This window comes from Belonocnema kinseyi, chromosome 10 (assembly GCF_010883055.1).
Source record: "Belonocnema kinseyi isolate 2016_QV_RU_SX_M_011 chromosome 10, B_treatae_v1, whole genome shotgun sequence".
Lineage (NCBI taxonomy): Eukaryota > Metazoa > Arthropoda > Insecta > Hymenoptera > Cynipidae > Belonocnema > Belonocnema kinseyi.
In genome coordinates, this window is record NC_046666.1 from 105189261 (window position 1) to 105207984 (window position 18724).

The window sequence follows — 18724 nt, forward strand, 5'->3', positions numbered from 1 at the left end:
AGGAGCTTGACGAATCATTCTATAGAGATGGCATTACTAGACTAGAACACCGCTATGAGAAATGTATCAGCCTTGGAGGAGATTATGTTGAAAAATAAAAAATAAAATTCTTAAAAACGTTGTTTTTCTTGGTCAGGCCGGAAACTTATCAATCCACCCTCGTAGTGACGACCTTCACGCGGCTCAAAGGCGGCGTATAGATGAGACGCGGAGATGTAGTAGTGATTGGTGGAAGTTGTTTCACGGTATCTCAAACTCTCGAGCGAAAGCCCGATTTCTCGTGTAAAATGTATAATTGTATATGCACTCCTCAACTACTCTGGAAAAGATGTCTTTGCATCAATCAAAGTTTTGTTGAATCAAATAAATGAATGCATTGCTACACAGTTACCTAAACTTTGTAGACATTTTTTCGCCGCCCTTGATATATTTGGTGTCCAGGAAGGGAAACGTGATAACAATATTTTTAAATGTGTCGATGAACATGCTTTTTAATTAAATTATATGAAAGTTAGATTTTTCATCTTTCTCCATAAACCATACACACCGCATATGAATTTTTTGAAAAATTAAAAAAAACTAATGAATGAAAATCGGTTTGTTCTATTTACATTATTATTCCAGGAGACATTTTTTCATCGCGCTTGCTATATTTGGTTTCCTAGGACGGAACAGTCATAACAATCATTTTGATTTTTTACTGAAACATGTTTCAAAGACCATTTTACGTTTTTTAAATTTCTCGTTAAGAAACTCTTTACGGGACAACCCTACTATCAGTTCATTATATCTATGTTGATATTTTACGATCGCTTGAGTTTTGACAAGAGATGTCGCTTTGTTAGTATCGTTTTGAGAGAAGTTTCAGGTCAGATCGATATTTTTAAAAATTGTAAAAATTTGCAAGAAAATCTTACGAACGAAAACAAAAATGCTCAAATATAGAAGGCTTGGATTTTTATAATGGACTTATTGCATTAAGAACTTATTTTAAGACAAACATGAGTGAAAATATAATTCTGACATACATACTAAAAAAAAACTTGCATCTCGTGTTTCCAAACAAGTTTATAGCATACCCAATTTAAAACATTTTGCCTTAGTTATCTCAAGCGCGGAGCAGCCCTTTTCAAAGTTTAAAATAAATAAAAAAGACTTTCGAATAGCAACGGTAGAAAGGAGACTGTCAAACTTGACTGTAATATAAATTGAGCGAGTGTTTACGAATTTATTTGACGTGTCTGAACTGCTTAAAGAATTTGTCCAGATTAAAGCAAGGCGAGCAAATTTCTGTTTTATCTTTATAATATGTGAATAATGTGCATAAGAATAATAATGTAAATAATAATAATGTAATAAGTAATAAAAATGAAGTGTAATAGTATAATAACTTCAAATTTTTCTAAACTTAAATCGTCAAATTTTCAGGTTAGAACTTGAACCCAATATCGGTATATAAACTTAAAACAATATTGTTTCTTAGTCAAAGAAATTATACGGAAATGGATTCGGAATTAGCAAGTCCAGCGTTCATTATAAGTAAAAAAGATGGCTCACCTTTAATTGTGATGGGTCATCGATCTCTCAATGCAATTACTAAGCCGGTAAATTTTCCAATTCCAAATTTTGACGATATGCTCGAGAATTTAAATGATATAAAATATTTTATAACTTTGGATTTAGCGTGTGGATATTTACAGATGCCATTAAATGAGGAACTATGTTTCGGCTAGTTGGTGTCCCAAAAAAAGAGAGGCAGGGGGGAGAGAGAAAGAGAGAAAGAGAGAGAGATAATAATTTAGGCCGAGTAAAGCGAAAACGATCGATGCCAAAATATCTCAACGATTATGAATTATAATAGGGAGTTTTTATTTTAAGTTAGCAGTTTTTTTTTACTATTTTTACATTTTAGTTAATAAATCGAAAGTTATGAAGTTGATTTCGATATGATCAGAATAGTATGATCAGTGTGCATGTGTTAAAGACGGAGAGAGAAAGAAAGGGGATTTGATGGTGAGTGGACAGTGCTGTGTAAGGATAGAGGTCGAGATCGAAAAGAGTTGTAAGGCAGTGAGCTGAGATTTCATGTTTAAAGAGTGCGTAATGATTAATGTGTTAAATATCATGTTAGTCTATTATGTTAATGAAAGTTCTTTTTATTTTAAAAGAAATTCCTATCACTAAGTGGTACAGTTTTTACTGAGTACTGCAATTTATACGAGGCAAAGTGACACTAACGGTCCGAGTGTCACATACTATTTTTGATCACACCAGTCAATCATAAGTGCAAATAGGTTGCATAGAATTATAATCTAAAAACCCGAGAGGTTCCAGCGACGGAGTTCCGTAATATGCGTAGCCTATACTAAAAAGTGCTATTTTAGGTATCGTTCGCAGTGCATACAATCTTATTTATGATGGCGGAGTAATAAAAAATTATTATCTGCAGAATTTATGAAGATTATTAAAGGAAATTATATTTATAAACATCTTAATAAATAAGAAATTAAAAAAAAGGTGGAGGCGTCTATAATTGAACACGCAATCTTCCAGCTGCGCGGATGCTACTTCCTGTGCTAGCGACGTCCGATGGGAATTATTTATCGTTATTAAACAAAATTATCAACTCAAAATAAAATTTACAATTGTTGGTCCCCCCCCCCCCTAAATAGTCAACAACTTATAATTAAGAATTGGATGTGATTAATATAAGTTATGTAATAAAGAACTAAATCGTACCGCTCTCTTTCATTGTCAACAATTTATTTAACTTTACCTATATCGAAATTAAATACAACATATATTCTTTTTAATCCTTAAAAAAAAAATGTTGCAAAATACTTAATAATATAAGAGTGAGTTTTTGTAACTTTCGTTTCATTACAAAATATTTTATTTTATAAGAGTGAAAAAACATTTCTATCGAAGTTTTTCTAAATCGCACATATTCATAAAATCTATAAAACCGAAAATTTACTTATCAGTTAGGAAATATATTTACACGAAAGTTGTAATATTCACACGAAAGTCCAAGCGTTGGATTTCTCAGTTGGTTAGAGTCTGCGGCTGGGCATAAGTTAGATTCATGGTTAAGTAGTGTTTGTAGGGGACGAACATTCAGATATTAAGTAAGATTTTTTTAACCATTGAAGCATCTAACTTTATGTATAAGTGACAATAAGTTTTTGTGTAATAAATTAAGTGTAAAAATAATATCAAAAATAATTTTTTCCGTTGTTAAATTGCTCTAGCATGTTATATCGTCTCGGATTTTAAATATTATTGAAATGTTCTGTACATCTAGAAAAAAATAGTTCATTATATCGTATAACCAGGGCTTTCTGAACTCCGCTAAACGGCGTCATCGGTATCCTCTACTCCTGAATTAGTTTCGTAAACTTTATAATACTTTTTTTTTCCATGTAAAACACAAACCATGCGTCTTATCAAACGATGATCTGAAGACAATTTATAGATCGTTTTTAGTTGAACAATTTTACTCTGTAAATTGTTTTCGTATTTCGTGTCGTTTGACTAAAAATTATTCGATTTTCTATCAGAATTTTTTATGGCTAAACTCAAGCGTTGGTCAAAAAGGGCTGTTTAATGAATTTATCATTTTTTATTGGGTCTTAAAACAGTTTGCCAAAGCACAATCTAGTCCCATAATTATTTCGAAAGTTCCCGTGCAGAAATTGCCAGATCCTTTCCCGATTACCGATCAGGTCCAGATCGGTATGACATGATGTGGCCCGGGTAGGGTTAATTTGCGTAGTCCGGAGTCGTACCAGACCGGATTGGCCAGGTTTCCCATTACAACGCCACCTAGTAAGTGTTCAAGGAAATTGCGAAAGGCGGTGTGGTTACTTTGAACAGTTATTTTCAACAGGCACATTGAGTATATTTTGCTTGAATCCAATTATTGTGTAAAAATTCCAAAAGTGAAAAGCAGTACACTGCTAGGAAAAATTAAAAGTTCTATAAAGTTGATAAATTATTATCTGAAGCTATTAGATTGTTTCTGGCTTTTTTTTACTACTGACGCGCCCAGTGCTGAGTTAAAGATGGTGCGAATATCCACTAATCTCCCCCTAATTTATAGGAGATTATAAAACTTATTGTTTTTCTTCTTTAATTGACACATACGTTTACTTCTTTTTAAGGTATTTTTCTGTTGATCTTAACACAAAATTGATAAGTACTTTTAATTATAAGAAAGAATAGTGTATTTAAGATGGATAAGGACAGGCCTCAAAATATCTTAGGACATTCATGAATATGGGTTTTCACCATCCCAAATTTCTGACCTGAATCCTCGAACTTAGTTCTTGAGCTGACACCAAGTGCAATAGTTGAATCGCCGCTGCGTTCCAATGTAACTTAACATGTGTCAAAAAGATAAGGGCTATTATTATTAATTTTTGATAATCAAATGAAGTTTAAAGTAAAAAATAATTACATAACTTGTTCTCAAGTCTAAATAATAATTTTTTTTTTTCAATTTCCTGTTCGAAAATGAAACTTGTAATCCTTTAAGAAATTCCCTGCTCTAATGTTAAACTTATTACTATTGACGGATATTTTTGTTCAAATTTAACTATTTTATTAAAATTTATCTTTTATTGCATAAAATTAAACTCTTTGGTTCAAACTTAGTTTTTTTTTAATATATTTTTTTTGTTCGAATTCCCATAATTTATTTTCAGCTTTGTTTGACCAAATTTTACCTTCAATTGGGAGGAAATGCTTTCCCACATAGGAAAATTTTCGCTAACGCGAAAGAGTGGGATGATAAACGAAAGAGTACACGTCAGTAAAGTTAAGAGTGGACGCAATTACAAGGTGTTCAACCTATTTATTTATATGCATTAATTATTTAAGTAAAAATACCCCATAATTTAGAACATGGCTTTGAACCGGATATTTATCGGGGCCAGATCGGGAACCGACCGAGATATCAGGTTCGACTGTGATCGGGGCGTGCGTTTCATGACGGATCTGACCACTGTCGGATTCCCCTTTCTGGGCCCGATTTGGCCCGATCCGTTCCCGCCCGGGGCCACAGCAAAATTTCTGCACGGGTTATCGTGTTTACGGATATACAGAGGTTTCGAATTTTGGGAATGGTCAAGTCGGGACCCGCCCGAGGGTGCCACGAAAATTGTAAATAAATAGAAGCATTAAGTTCCCAAATTTCCCATATGGCACCCCTTCTCCCATCTTACGTCGCCCGACGGTGCTAAAAAGGTGAAAGCCACTGACATTACGGACTGGCGATATTAAATTTTACAGAAAACTAATATCTTCTAATTATGGGCATAATGTAAAAAAGCCATTGCAAATTGGACCAAAAATACAGGTTGTAGAACTTTTTGAAACAAAAAATTGCTTTTTGTCCCACTGTGCATCTCAATGACTTTTCACTTTCTAAAAATAAAGTTTCACATTTTTTCTACAGATTAGAGGACAATGGCGTTAAAGTTCCACTTGATTAGTATTTAAGCGATCACTGGATGTAATGTGTTTAGTATTCTGTATTGATAAAATGATTTCATTTGTTCTTGCGCAACACCTACGTGCTTTATGCGAAGCATAACAGTTTTTCAAACTTTGCTTATTTTTACATAAAAGACATGTAGGATTTTGTTACAGAACTGCTTCGAAAGTGCAGTGCGTCGAAAGATAATTGCAATCGTTTTGTCGAAGACCACGCACCTCAGCATTATTCTTATGTGACATTATAGGTACAAATTTGAAATAATTTTACAACAAAAAAGCGCCGTTAATCTTTTAACTGTAAAAGAATAAAAGTGATCAAAAATCGCGTGCGATATATAGAAATAATCATGCACTGGTAACATACCGAATTGTATGTTCCTCTAAATGTAATTTAAGTATTCTTATCGCGCGAACCCACATTTGACTCCTTACTTATGTAGATTTTTTATGGAATTTTACTTTAAAAATAAATCTAGGTCTGAAACACAATTGATAGTAATTCTTAAATTTTAACTTGATATACCTTTTCCTTTTCTCAATTGAGTTTATAACATTTAAATCATAATTTTGGTTATGTTTAATTTTATTTTTACGATGAGCAACCTGACTTTTGTTCAATCAGTTTTGTTGAATATTTCTTTTGAAGAAATTTTCTTTTAAAAATTCATGTAAATTGATAGATGTTATGATGCCATGCTATGCGCCTGAGTAAATAATATATTATGAATAAAGTATAAAAAGCTATCATTTTAAGAAATTAAAATTATTATAATAATTAGAAAATCTAAGATTTTAATCTTTTCTTACTTATTTTATTCTTTTACGGGATATTTTTTTATTTGTAATAATGGTACTTTATTTTTTTTCATGTTTGGTCAAAAAAAGTATGTTCAATTACATACAGGGTGGACACGCTGGGGATTGCCGAAAATTATTCAATCCGTCTTATCATAATTTTTGTTAAGCCCCAGCGTTTCCACCTTGTATATGTTTGTGATCGCAAAATAATTTGTTTTAATCTAGTTAGAGTTTATAATTTTATTTCGAAAATCTGGCTCATTCGTTCAGGTATCTCATCTTCCATGGATTTTGATAACTAATATCTGATTTTTCATTTTATTTGCTCAGCTACCGCTAGACAAACAATTGGATGTCGGAACATTAGTGGATACATCTTTTTCCTCGACTTCTTCCATTTCCGCTCTTTCACTACTGTCAAGCAGTGACAAAAATCCTCTCTCAAATGTGCGCTTCCGTTTTCGCCTTCCTCCTATACCCTTAACCTGCCTTGAATACCCCAGAGGCAATACTTGGCTGTCATTTAGCAACCGACAGATTGCACGCTCTGTTGATGGACTTATTCAGGTTGAGGTGGGTTTTACAAGCATGTCTTAAATTACTAATAATCAGCTGCTTGCATTAACCGTACAGGTATGCATATTAGTACTTTCTATTAGCATAAAAAGTGAACTAATACACAAGATGCCACTCCAATCAAGTATTCCGGCTTTTCCATTAAATTGAAAAAAGATTAAAAATGATTGAAAACTTCACGCTGTTTAAAAAGTTTAAAAAGAAGATTTATGCAAACGTATTCTTTAATATCAATAAAATTTAAGTTTTAGGTATATATTTTAAGCTATCAAACTCAATATTCTATTGTTTATTATTTTAATGCTATTCATTAATTGTGAATATATAAAGAAATTAAATTTTTCTAAGATGCAAGTCTTGGAAATTAGGAATTAATAAAATATGAAATAATATTGTAATTGCCAATGATGAAAATCAGAGCAAACATAAAATCTGAATACAAATGAGTTGTTCCCACTTTGTTGCTTCTGAATTTGCAAGAGAAAAACGTGTATTAAATTACGTATAGAAAACTCTACGCTGAACGCACAAAAAATGCACAAAGGATGCTTAGAGATCCTCAAGGATGAGTTGAGACATAGGTTACTCCAATTCTGTTTGGTGCTACCTTACCGGAACCAGTTAACCTTTTATTGATTTGGATTATTTCGATATGGTGCGGTTTTCCAATGACAATTTTAATTGCAACAGGATTTAATACAGAATAGAAATACCGATTACACAGCCCTGCAAATTTTATTCTTTTGATGCGAATAAGATGACACCTAGTGTTTCGGAACGGATTTTTCATGCTGAACACGAATATGGGTTCAAAAAATTCCTATCATGTTACGTTTTTAAGCAAAAAGGGGTTGACCCCCCTGAAAACGGAGTTTTAAGCCACTTTTTAAAAATTAGTTCTGAACCATGACGTGCTACAAACTTAGCTAATATCCGAAATTAAAGGCTAAAACAAGCTCTTTTAAATGAGCCCTATTTTAAATTAATCGCATGCGTCCTTGGAGCGGGGGGTGTGTTTTTATCTAGGGCTCGAGGAAGAAAATCAAACAGAAAGGATTCAAGCAAATTCGTTTGAATTTCAAAAAATCGTCCGCCATATTGGATCCGCTATTTTGAATTTTTTAAATGTAACTGCATATTCTTAATCGGAGACCCTTGAAACCCCCGATTGTCAAGTTTCAAGCGAATACAATTAAATTAAAAAATTAATGGTCCGCCATATTGGATCCGCCATTTTTAATTTTAAAACATAACTACATATTCGTAATCAGCGTCCTTTAAAACCTTTAAAAGCACTACGTATTTTATTATGCCTGGGCGTGGGTTTAAGTATGTTAAAATCCTTTCTGTTTTCATTTTTTCCTCAACCCCTAGACTAAAACAACCACCCACCCTCCTCCCCTCTAAGCATGCATGTGATTAATTTAACATAGGGCTCATTTGAAAGAGCTTGTTCCATCCTTTAATTTCTGATATTAGCAAAATTTGTTACGATTGTTCAAAAACGGCTAAAACGACGCTTTTAGTGGTTGCAACCCCTATTTTCTCAAAAACGTGACGTGATGGAAAGTTTTTGAACCCAGATTCGTTTTCAGCACGAAAAATACATTCGGAATCACTAGGTGCCATCTTTTTCGCAAAAATCATGTAGGGCAGTGTTATTCGAACATTATAAATTATTGGGAAGATAATAATATTTATCTTTGAACATGTATACTTCAAAATTGTTGTGTAATCAAATAAATAATAACAAATAATACATTAAAAGTTTTCGCATTCCATTAAAATATCAAGGTTCCGATTCAGCCTCAATAATTGAAAGGGGAAACTCGTCTCAACTCTCCCATAATGATCTCTATGGATGCTAAAATAAAATAATAACTGGAAGTTATGCAAGGGACTAATAATGGCTCATTAAATACGTTACTAACGACAAAAGCCTCAATAAGGGGTTAAAATTGTGTTACTTTTAGTGTACCTGCCCAGAGGAATTCTGTTAAAATATCATGAAACTTATCTAAGTACACTTGATATCTTGAGAAATTCTCTAGTCTTGAAACCTAAAATATTTCAGATGCGAATGGTCCTCCATATGCTATGGTGTGAAGTCAGCTAGATTCGTCCTTACTTTTTTCTCGACATCTGTTGTTATTTTAAATGTTACGACACATTTTGTTAGCGAACTTCACACTGTTTCAAAAGCGAGGAAAGTCTTAAAAAGAATTGGAATTAGTGTTGCTATATTCACACTATAGCCTGCGCACTGTTGGACACTGCTGACTTAACATATGGTTTTCAAAGTGAAAAATAATTCATTCGCTGTGTGTTTATAATGAATAAAGTTATATTTTTTAACTAGTTTATGATTAGGATATTTTTTGTTTAATCTCACTGTGTATAATTAAAGGCACTTTGTACATTTAACGTGGTGATTACTTAACTGGAAATATTTTTGCATAGCCATCGCCGACTCCATCTCCAACTTTACCGCCAGCTAAAATGTCGGTTAGTGACAGAAAAAGATTATTTGAAAGTGCTATGGAAGAGCATTTAAAACCTTCTCCGAAAACAGGTAAGGAATTGTCATAAAACATTAAAGGAGATACACCGATGAATATTCGATCCACTGAAATCCTTGCAATGACTAAATTAGACTGTGGTAGCAGTGAGATAATGTCATTGGATAATGCTGATGAACAAGCACAGAAAGTGGTTCATCATCTGATTCCGTGACGCAGTGGATAGCGCATTGGGCTTCGAGCTTGTGGTCAAGGGTTTGATTAGTAGTCAATTTTTACTCGCACTGAAGCTTACTTGCTACTCACACTCGACAGTTCCTCCTTTCACTTGTGCAAATAGCATAATCAAATAAACACCGACAGATTTTTGATAGGATTCTTCCTAGAAATCGTGAATTGATGTTTTTTTGTTTTTAAAATTGATTACACTTTAAATAAGCTATCTTAAAACTTTGATTAAGTACAACCATATGAGCCATATCAGTTTCTTCAGGTTTTTTTTACAATTACCCTTTTTTCGCTCTAGCATTGAGAAAATGGAAAGAACGTAAAAACAAACGTCTGTGCACTCTTCTGTTTTCAAAATGTTAATTCCTCTTTTATGCCCTTTTTTTATTTTACAAGAAAGAAGAGTGCAGAAACGTCCGTTTTCATGATCTTTTGCAAAATCTGAAGTTTTATTACTGTAGAGAAAAGCTCTTGGAGAATCTAAAATGATTCATATGGTAAGTATCGCATGTCCTTACATTCTTATTTTTACATTTCTTCGAAATGTTGATCTGTACTTTGACCACGTAAAACAGTAGTTTCTTAGTGAAATTATTCGGTAAATAATTGAAAACTTTAAAAAATTATCACTATTTCAGTGAATATTTAAATTATTCATGTCTCCCTCAAATATTTAATTTACATAATTGCCAATTATATTTTAATAATTTGTGTATTGTTGCAGAAAAGGTTTTTAGTTTTTTAAGTCAAGATGAAGTGGAGAAAATGAAGCAAGAAGAAGGTAAACATCAATTACTGCGCTCTTTACTTTCTGAACTCTTAGTCGTCTTTTTTTGAGCCGCGCAGTCGCAAAATCGTTCTCTCGCAGAAACATATAAATACATACTTTTTTATTTTTAAACGAAATGATTTTTAGTACGTTGTACACAAATTTTTGTTTCATTTGCTCATTTTTGTCTCAACACGAAAAACGTAAACTTTTTGTACTTCTTCGATTTCGTTCAAGATATGATTGTTTTGTTTGTAATTTTTAAGAAACATTTTTGAGAATATTGAAAAGAGATTTAAAATACAAAACTTGAATTAATTTTTAATTAATCGTTTTGAAGCAATTACAAAAGTGAGTGAAAAATAACAAATTCAGCTCAACAGGAGCTTCATTCGTAAAGTGATAAATTTATCTCAACAGATTCTAGATGCATGCTCGACCATAAAGCTCCGTGCTACAGGCCCTAGTCCGTAGCCCAGCGTTTGCCGCACTTCAAAACAGGCTCCCCGCTCCAAGCATATGCCTACTTTCATATACCTCTTGTGATATAATTTTTAAACAATGAAAAAAAGTTCTTCAAAATCGGTTAATATCCGAACTAATAAATGAAACATTTACAAATCTTGTGAATGTAACAAAAGTGCGATATCTCTTGAAGTTATTACGCGATTTTCTTCTATCTTTTTCACGGTGGACATACATTTAAACCGAAGGTCGTCCGAAATGTAATTTTCTTCTTGGCTTTCAAAGTAGGTACCCTTACGATGATTTTAATGATTATCGACGGATGCATTTAGTCTTTACAGCGGAAGTTTGACTTCTAACTTTCTCTGTCAGTAATTATGCAATCTGTTTTACCCACAGACCCGTAGAAGTTCGAAATTGTCTACTCGCTGCACTAGTGCTGCCCTGAAACAGCTGATACGTGTGTCAGGCACGTACTATCTAACTATGTAAAATTGTTTATTTGCAATTAAAGTGCAAGCATTAGTTGCTGCATTATTTGTGTATAATGTTTTTGACCAATTTTGGTTGTTTTGCCCCACTTGGATTAATATAAACCTCATAGCTAGCCCATTGACAAAATTGAAAATTCTTTGCAGTGTTCTACACCACGGTTGGTATTTCTCTTATAAAAAATGACTTTTCATAATCCTAATTAATTAGGACCAGAGACACATTCCTTCTTGTCCTCTATTTAGCGTGCCAACCTTTCAACTCGATATCTCATTCCATGTGGACATAAGTTGAGGCAGAAAAGTACCGATCTAACTTTTACTTGCATTTTCTTCGAAATTTTTTTTCAAAATTTCCTTTGGAACAAAGCAGAAACATGGACTTTTTTCCTCCTCTTTCATTTCCTAAACTTTCAGAGTGATCCCTCATTTCATTTAAACGTAAGTTGGGAAAGAAAAATTGAGAACCAGGTTTGGTCATGTGACCCTCTCGTCACATGGCCTTAATAGTGACATTAGAGGGACAAAATAACTATAGCAAAATGAATAAAAGGGAAGGAAATGTAAAACTTTAAGAAAGAGGGATTGGTTAAGGGAAGGAAAAAAACAGTTTCTAGAAAAGGTCAAAAATATCAAAATGGGAGAGGAAAATTTGGACGAGGAGATGGAAAAAATGATAGGAGAAATATAAAGAGTATTAGAGTGCACAAACAAATATGAAGTTAGTAAAGGGGGGAGTGGAACTGGTTGGGATGAGGACTGTAAAAAGAGAAAAAAAGGAGGTCAGAAAGGAATTAAGAAATTGGAGAAAAGAAAAAAGTAATGGGGAAGAATATAGGGAAATAAAGAAAGATTATTCTGAGTTGTGTGATCAAAAGAAACAGGAAGAGAATAAAAGGATTGAGGAAAAGGTGGAAAGGCTAGGACGGAAGAAGAGGTATGGAAGGTAGTAAATAGAGAAAGAATAAGGTGTAAAAGAGTAAACCAAGATATTGAAATGGTAAAATGGAAGAAATATTTTTTCGATTTGCTAGGAGGAGTAGAGACAAGTTATAAAGAGAGGAAAATATGGTAGAGAAAGAGATGAGGAAGAGGGCATAATAAGAGAAGAAATAGTTAAGGTTTTAGGAATAAGGAAGGATGGAAAGGCACCTGGTATAGATGAGATTTCAAATAAAGTATGGAAATATGAAGGGAAGGAACTAGAGGGATGGTCATGGATAAGTAGTTATACCAATAATAAAGATAGGCAAAGGAGAGGAGGTTAAAGATAATAGGGGGATGACGCTGATGCCAATACTGTATAAAGTATATGTAACTGTTTTGTCGGAGAGATTGAAGATTCAAGTTAAAGAAAAAAAGATCAAGCCACCGAATTAGACAGGGTTTAGAAAAGGAACGGGGGTAATGGGCAACGTATATGTTCTGAACTGTCTAGTAAATGAGAGGATTAAAAGGGAAAATGGACAATTATAGCAATGTTCGTAGACCTAAAGGCGGCGTTTAACTCATTAGACCGAGGCGAAATGGAAAAGGTTATGATGAAAAAGGGAATAAGAGAGGGATTGATAAAGAGAGTATCAGAAATTTTTAGAGAGACAAAAACCAGGGTAAAGCTAGGAGAGCAAGTAGGAGGTAGTTTCTAGTTGGTGAGAGGTGTGTGGCAAGGATGTCCTCTGAGCTCACTTTTATTTAGTGTATTAATATCGGACTTGGAATAAAAGATGAAGAGAAAAGGTTGGGGAGGAGTTAGGATAGGGAAGGAAAAGATATATACACTAGCATACGCCGACGACATAGTGTTGATGGCAGATGATGAAGAAGGGATGGCGGGATTAATTACAGGATTAGAGAAATACTTAGATGGGAAAAAGATGAATTTAAATGTAAAAAAGACAAAGATAATGAGGTTTAAAAAATTGGTTATTTGATACGCTGGTATGGCCGGTATTAGGTTATGGAGCCGAGATATGTTGATGGAAATAAAGGAAAGATATTGAGAGTTTACAAAAAAGGTAAATAAGGTGGACACTAGAAGCGCAAAGGCATAAGTTAAGTATTAGAGCTGGAAAGAGTGCATGGAAATTTGAGACGAAGCTCTGGGAGGGAAAGGGAGGGTAGTTGGCGAGAAAGTGTTTGATGGAGGTGGTAGAGAGGAGAGGGAGGGCGATCGAATTAACGAGGTGAGAAGAAGAAAGGAGGGAATTCTTTAATGATAGCGAAATAGAAGACGGGACTGAAGTAAACTATGAAGAATTGGAAAAAAGGGAGAGGGAAAGACAATTAATAGAAAGATGGGGGATGATTAAGGAATCAAAATACAATAAATGGTATACGATGATAAAAAAGGAAGGAGTACCAAAGTATTTGGAAAAGGGATGGGGAAAGAAAAGTTAAACCAGAATAGGAAGATTTAGATTAGGAAACGAGGTAAGGGAGGGGATGTATTGGAAAAAAGAAGAGAACAGAAAGTGTAGAATATGTGAATGGGATAAGGAAACATGGGCGCATGTAAGGGGGGGGGGGGGATTTTTGGGGAAAAGAAAAGAAAGTGTAGAATATGTGAATAGGAGGAAACGTGAGAGAATATATGGGAAGGATGTAGAAGAGAAATGGAAGATAAAGGAAGCTGGTAAGTGAAAGAAAAAGGAAACGGAAATCGCTTAGATTAGAAGCGTAAAGATTGTAAGTAATGGTAATGTAAAAGTTAAGTAGACTAAGATGCGTTTGCGTTCTCATGCATTTTCTCTCGCTTGCACTCTCGCTTTCGTTCGCTCGCTCACTCGTTTGCTAATAAGTCCTAAATTGCGCTATCGCAGGATATAGAGATAAGGAACTAGATGTAATACTTTATGTAAATAGTTGTAAATAATTGCATATATAGAAAGGAGAAGATTTTAATATACAGGGTGATTTTTTAACTTGAAACTTTTTATTCGTAACATTTTTTCATAGAGTGCCTATTTTTCGAGATGTTTGAAAGTTTCAAGTTAAAAAAATGACTTGATCTTTTTAACTTGAAAATTTTGATTTATAACATTTTTTTATAAAGTGCCTATTTTTCGAGATATTTAAAAATTTCAAGTTAAAAAATCCCCCTCTACATACAGTGTGATTCTTGATAAAAAGAGATATTTTGGGTTTCACTGGTGTTAAAAACTACGAATTGTTTGCTGACGTTTCGTGAACATTGCAGTTCACATCTTCAGGGCTGACCTGAAACTGAAGTATCAGGTCATGATGTTCTTAGGTATACTTTCTACGATGCCTGTGATTGGCCAGAGCGCCCCACCATGGGGACTGGTCGAACTTGATTGGCCAATCAAGTCTTTTTAAAAAAATCTGGGAGAACGGATAGCCAAATCGAATTAATACTATATCCATTGTCCCTATTGATGTTATTAGGGTTTTTTAAGATATCGATTGATTCTCTATATTTTCTTGGAAATTTGCTGTGTGTTTTTGCAATGACTGTTGTTATATCAAATAAAATGTTATGACCTGTTTCGATATGATGTTCAGCTAGTGCTAATTGCGTGAAATGTTTTAGCCTGACTTTACTTTCATGTTCCTTCATACGTTAGCTCAACGCTCTCCCGGTTTCTCCAATATAAACTTTGCCACAAGAACAAGGGATTTTATATACTCCTGGATCACTGAGGGGTGCCTTTTTATCTTTAGGGTTATTTAGTAGTTGTCCTATTTTCGCAGGTGGTTTAAATATGGTTTGAATGTTGTGTTTATTGAGAATTCTTTCTATTTGTTCTGTGACACCTTAGATGTAGGGTATGTGGGTGGTCATTTTTCTCTCTTTCTTTCGTCGGTTGTGTTGACTTGCTTTTTTTGAGTGTATTTTCTTATTGCTTCATCAATTTGTTCGTTTGTGTAATCGTTCTGTATTAGGATTTGTTTAACGTTTTGTAATTCCTTTTGTAAGTTATCATTGTCTGTTATGGAGACAGTTCTGTATACAAGGGAGTTGATGACCGATTGTTTTTGAGATGGGTGATGGTGGGAAGCGGCATGTAGGTATCTGTTTGTATGCGTGGGTTTTCTATAAACTTCATGTCCTAATGTGTTATCAGATTTTTTGTAAACTAATACGTCCAAGAAAGGCAATTTTCCGTTTTGTTCTATTTACATGGTGAACTGGATATTAGGATGTAATTGATTGATAAAATCGAAAAACTTATTTAGTTCATCTCGTCCATGCCGCCAGATGACAAATGTGTCAACGTAACGTAACCAGAATTCTGGTTTAAGTTTGGCTAGGTTGAAGATTTTATTTTCTAGAGGTTCCATAAAGACATTGGCTATTACAGGTGAAATTGGGGATCCCATTGTTGCCCCTGATGTTTGTTAGTAGAATTGGTTATTGAACGAGAAGTAAGTATTATTGGGACAGTGTGATATCAAAGGCACAAGCTCGGAAGGAAAGTTTGTGAAAGATTTAATAATTAATAAAGTCAAATGAGTTTTGGACGTGAGTAATGAAGTTTCCTATAAAAGGATTTAGTTTCGCAGCGAGGAAATGTGCTGGTTTGTAAGTTGGTGAGTTTATTGCTCTGACGATCGGTCTGCGTGGAATGTTTTCTTTGTGGATTTTCGGAAGTCTTTAAAGTTTTGGAGAGATGGGATTAGTAGGTATTAAGTTAGATATTGTTTAGCTGTCAAGTTTAGAGTCTTTGAGAAGAATTTTTGTTTTACTGATTATTGTTTTTGTGGGGTCCTTTTTAAGTTTCTTGTTTATATCGTCAGTTAGAAGGTCCATGATTTTGTTGTTATAGTCTTCTTTATTCATTATTACTGTTGTGTTCCCTTTGTCTGCGGGTAATATTATTATATCTTTGTTTTGATTGAGTTCTTTAATTGCGGTTTTTTCCTGTTTGGTTAAGTTTGTTTAAGTTTGTTTGAGCTTGGCGTAAAATGTTGGCTGTCCTGCGTCGTATGTCATTCGCTTTTTCGGGTGGAGGAGTATATATTGTGGATTCTAAATTGCTGATTATTTCTTCTTTTGGGATTTTCGATGGAGCTACAGGAAAATTAAGTCCTTTAGATAAGGCTGAAGTCATTTCATTGTTGAGAGGGTGGTCAGAGATGTTTTTTACTGTATTTGTTAATTTAGTTTGCTTTACTGGAAGTAATTTTTCAAATTTTGGTTTTTGTTTGTAGGTGGAAAGCTCCTTAATCCGTTGGGATTGGTCAAACGATATGCAGTCCAATGTGGACCAAATGTCAAATCTGAGGGTATTTGATAGGAAACGGTGAAGTTTTAATAGTTTTTTAGAGGTAGTGTGCAAAAGAACTTTGGTATGCTGTATTCTTTCTTTCACGAGAAGCAAACTTGTATTATAGAGAATCGATTTGGATTTAGATGTTCTCAAATTATTTTTCAGTTGTAAGAATTTTGGGACGATTTTGTTGTCCCTGCACCGTTTCAAAAAAGCTTAGAATGTTAGTAGCTTACCTTGAGAAGTCCTGAGATTAGTAAAGGTGTTGGTTTTAGTAAGAATACTCTCCCCGTAGAGTTCCTTGATAATAGATTTTAGGCTTTCACGATGATTCATTTTGATAAAGAGAGATATTTCGGGTTTCACTCATGTTAAAAACTACGAATTGTTGTTTGCCTGTAGAAAGTATACCTAAGAACATCATGACCTGATACCTCAGTTTCAGGTCAGCCCTGAAGATGTGAACTGCAATGTTCAGGAAACGTCGGTAGACAATTCGTAGTTTTTAACACGAGTGAAACCCGAAATATCTCTTTTTATCAAAATGAATCATCATGAAAGCATAAAATCTATTATCATAGTGTGATTCTTGTTCTTTTTAACTTGAAACTTTTGATTCATAAAATTTTTTCATAGAGTTCCTATTTTTCGATATATTTGAAAGCTTGAAGTTAAAAAATTCACACAGGGGACACATTATAAATAAAGAAAAAGAGTAGGGAAGGGAGGGGCAGCGCCAACCAGTGATGCAAAGGTGATTTTCCTCATAGCATGGCTATTATTTAACAATTTCAGTTCTACTTTGCAGCAAATAAATCCATTTTATTAGATAAATAGTGTTACTTACTACTTGATTGACAATACTTACAGTATACAATAAATAAGTGAGGCTTGGCCAGGGGGACAGGCCCGACGAAAATAATATTTACAAGTGCTTAGGTGAAACACGTGTCACAAGTTTCATCGATAAATGATCGGAAATGTAGAACAGCAACTTATCTTGTTGGCTACATGGAAGAAACGATTAAATATTATTATCAATCCGGTCGGTATGCAGTTTTCTTGTATTGGTGCAGTATAAATATTGCGTAAAGTTTGTTTCTAGTAGAATGTGAACGAATAAGAGGTTATATTATTGCTATCTCTATTTTTATTCAAAATAACTTATTCTTCTTGTTGGATATCTTTGAAGGTACTTTTTTCAGTATACGAGTATAAAATACCACAGAAGAAAACCATCATATTTTCTTATCTTTAAATGTTTTGATTTTTATAAAAAGCTGCAGATGGCTTGGCCCTCCGGTAAGGAGAAAAGCCGACAAAATACAGCTTTTTAGAAATAATTAAATTACCAAATCATTGTTTTTTTCATGTGATTAATACTTATAGAAATATGATATAAAATAATGTAGAACTCGAAATAAGATAAAAATGGATCAATTCAACATCTTATTAACTTTAAAAAATCATTGATTGTTAACTGGTTGACGCTGCCTCCCTTACCCTCACTACTTTCATATCCAACAATAATTCATTTCAGCTAACTTTCATAAGGCTCTTATTGAAGAAATCAAATTTTGGAGTTTGAATTATTGAAATGTTTTTAAATAAATACAAACTTCTTTCAATTCATTATTATATTTTTCCACAATATTTTGAAATATTATGCATTGTCAAAATTTATGTAAAAAATATCACGCGCTACAAATTTAGATTTATTTGAAAAGTGCCAAGCAAAATATTAGTATTTTGGACTTAAAATCATCGTAAGGGTACTGACTTTCATATTCAATGAGAAAATTTTATTTCGGACCATCTTCGGGTTAAAAGTATATCAAGCCCGCCGTGTTTTTAACGTTTTTGTCATAATATAACAAAACTAACGCAACCTATTAAAGTTAAATTTATTAATATTTTACCAAATCTTCATTTTTCTTAAACGTCTGGGTTAAAGCTTAGGGCTCGCTTCCGATTATCTTGACACTTTTCTATTATGATTCCTAATTCAAGAGAAAACTTCAAACTAATACATGACGCACCAAAAAATCATTTTGTTTGCAATTTAAAAATATGTATTTATTTATTTCCACGAGAGAACGATTTAGCGACCGCGTGGGTCGAAAATCCCAAAATTTAGGCATATTTTTT

The 18724-nt window shown here is 33.5% G+C and overlaps 1 protein-coding gene across 9 annotated transcripts in view; it reads left to right on the plus strand.

Annotated features, from left to right (window-relative positions):
• LOC117181592 (protein lap4) overlaps positions 1–18724 on the plus strand; it is a 485727-nt gene that overhangs the window by 374962 nt on the left and 92041 nt on the right. For 7 of the 9 annotated variants that reach the window (XM_033374437.1, XM_033374439.1, XM_033374438.1 and 4 more), the window contains 3 exons: positions 6628–6870; positions 9334–9445; positions 10345–10401. The exons of 1 other annotated variant lie outside the window; for it this stretch is intronic. In XM_033374437.1, coding sequence (XP_033230328.1) covers positions 6628–6870; positions 9334–9445; positions 10345–10401 — 412 coding nt within the window. The remainder of the gene's footprint in view (positions 1–6627; positions 6871–9333; positions 9446–10344; positions 10402–18724) is intronic. One more of the 9 variants, XM_033374442.1, reaches the window with a different exon arrangement.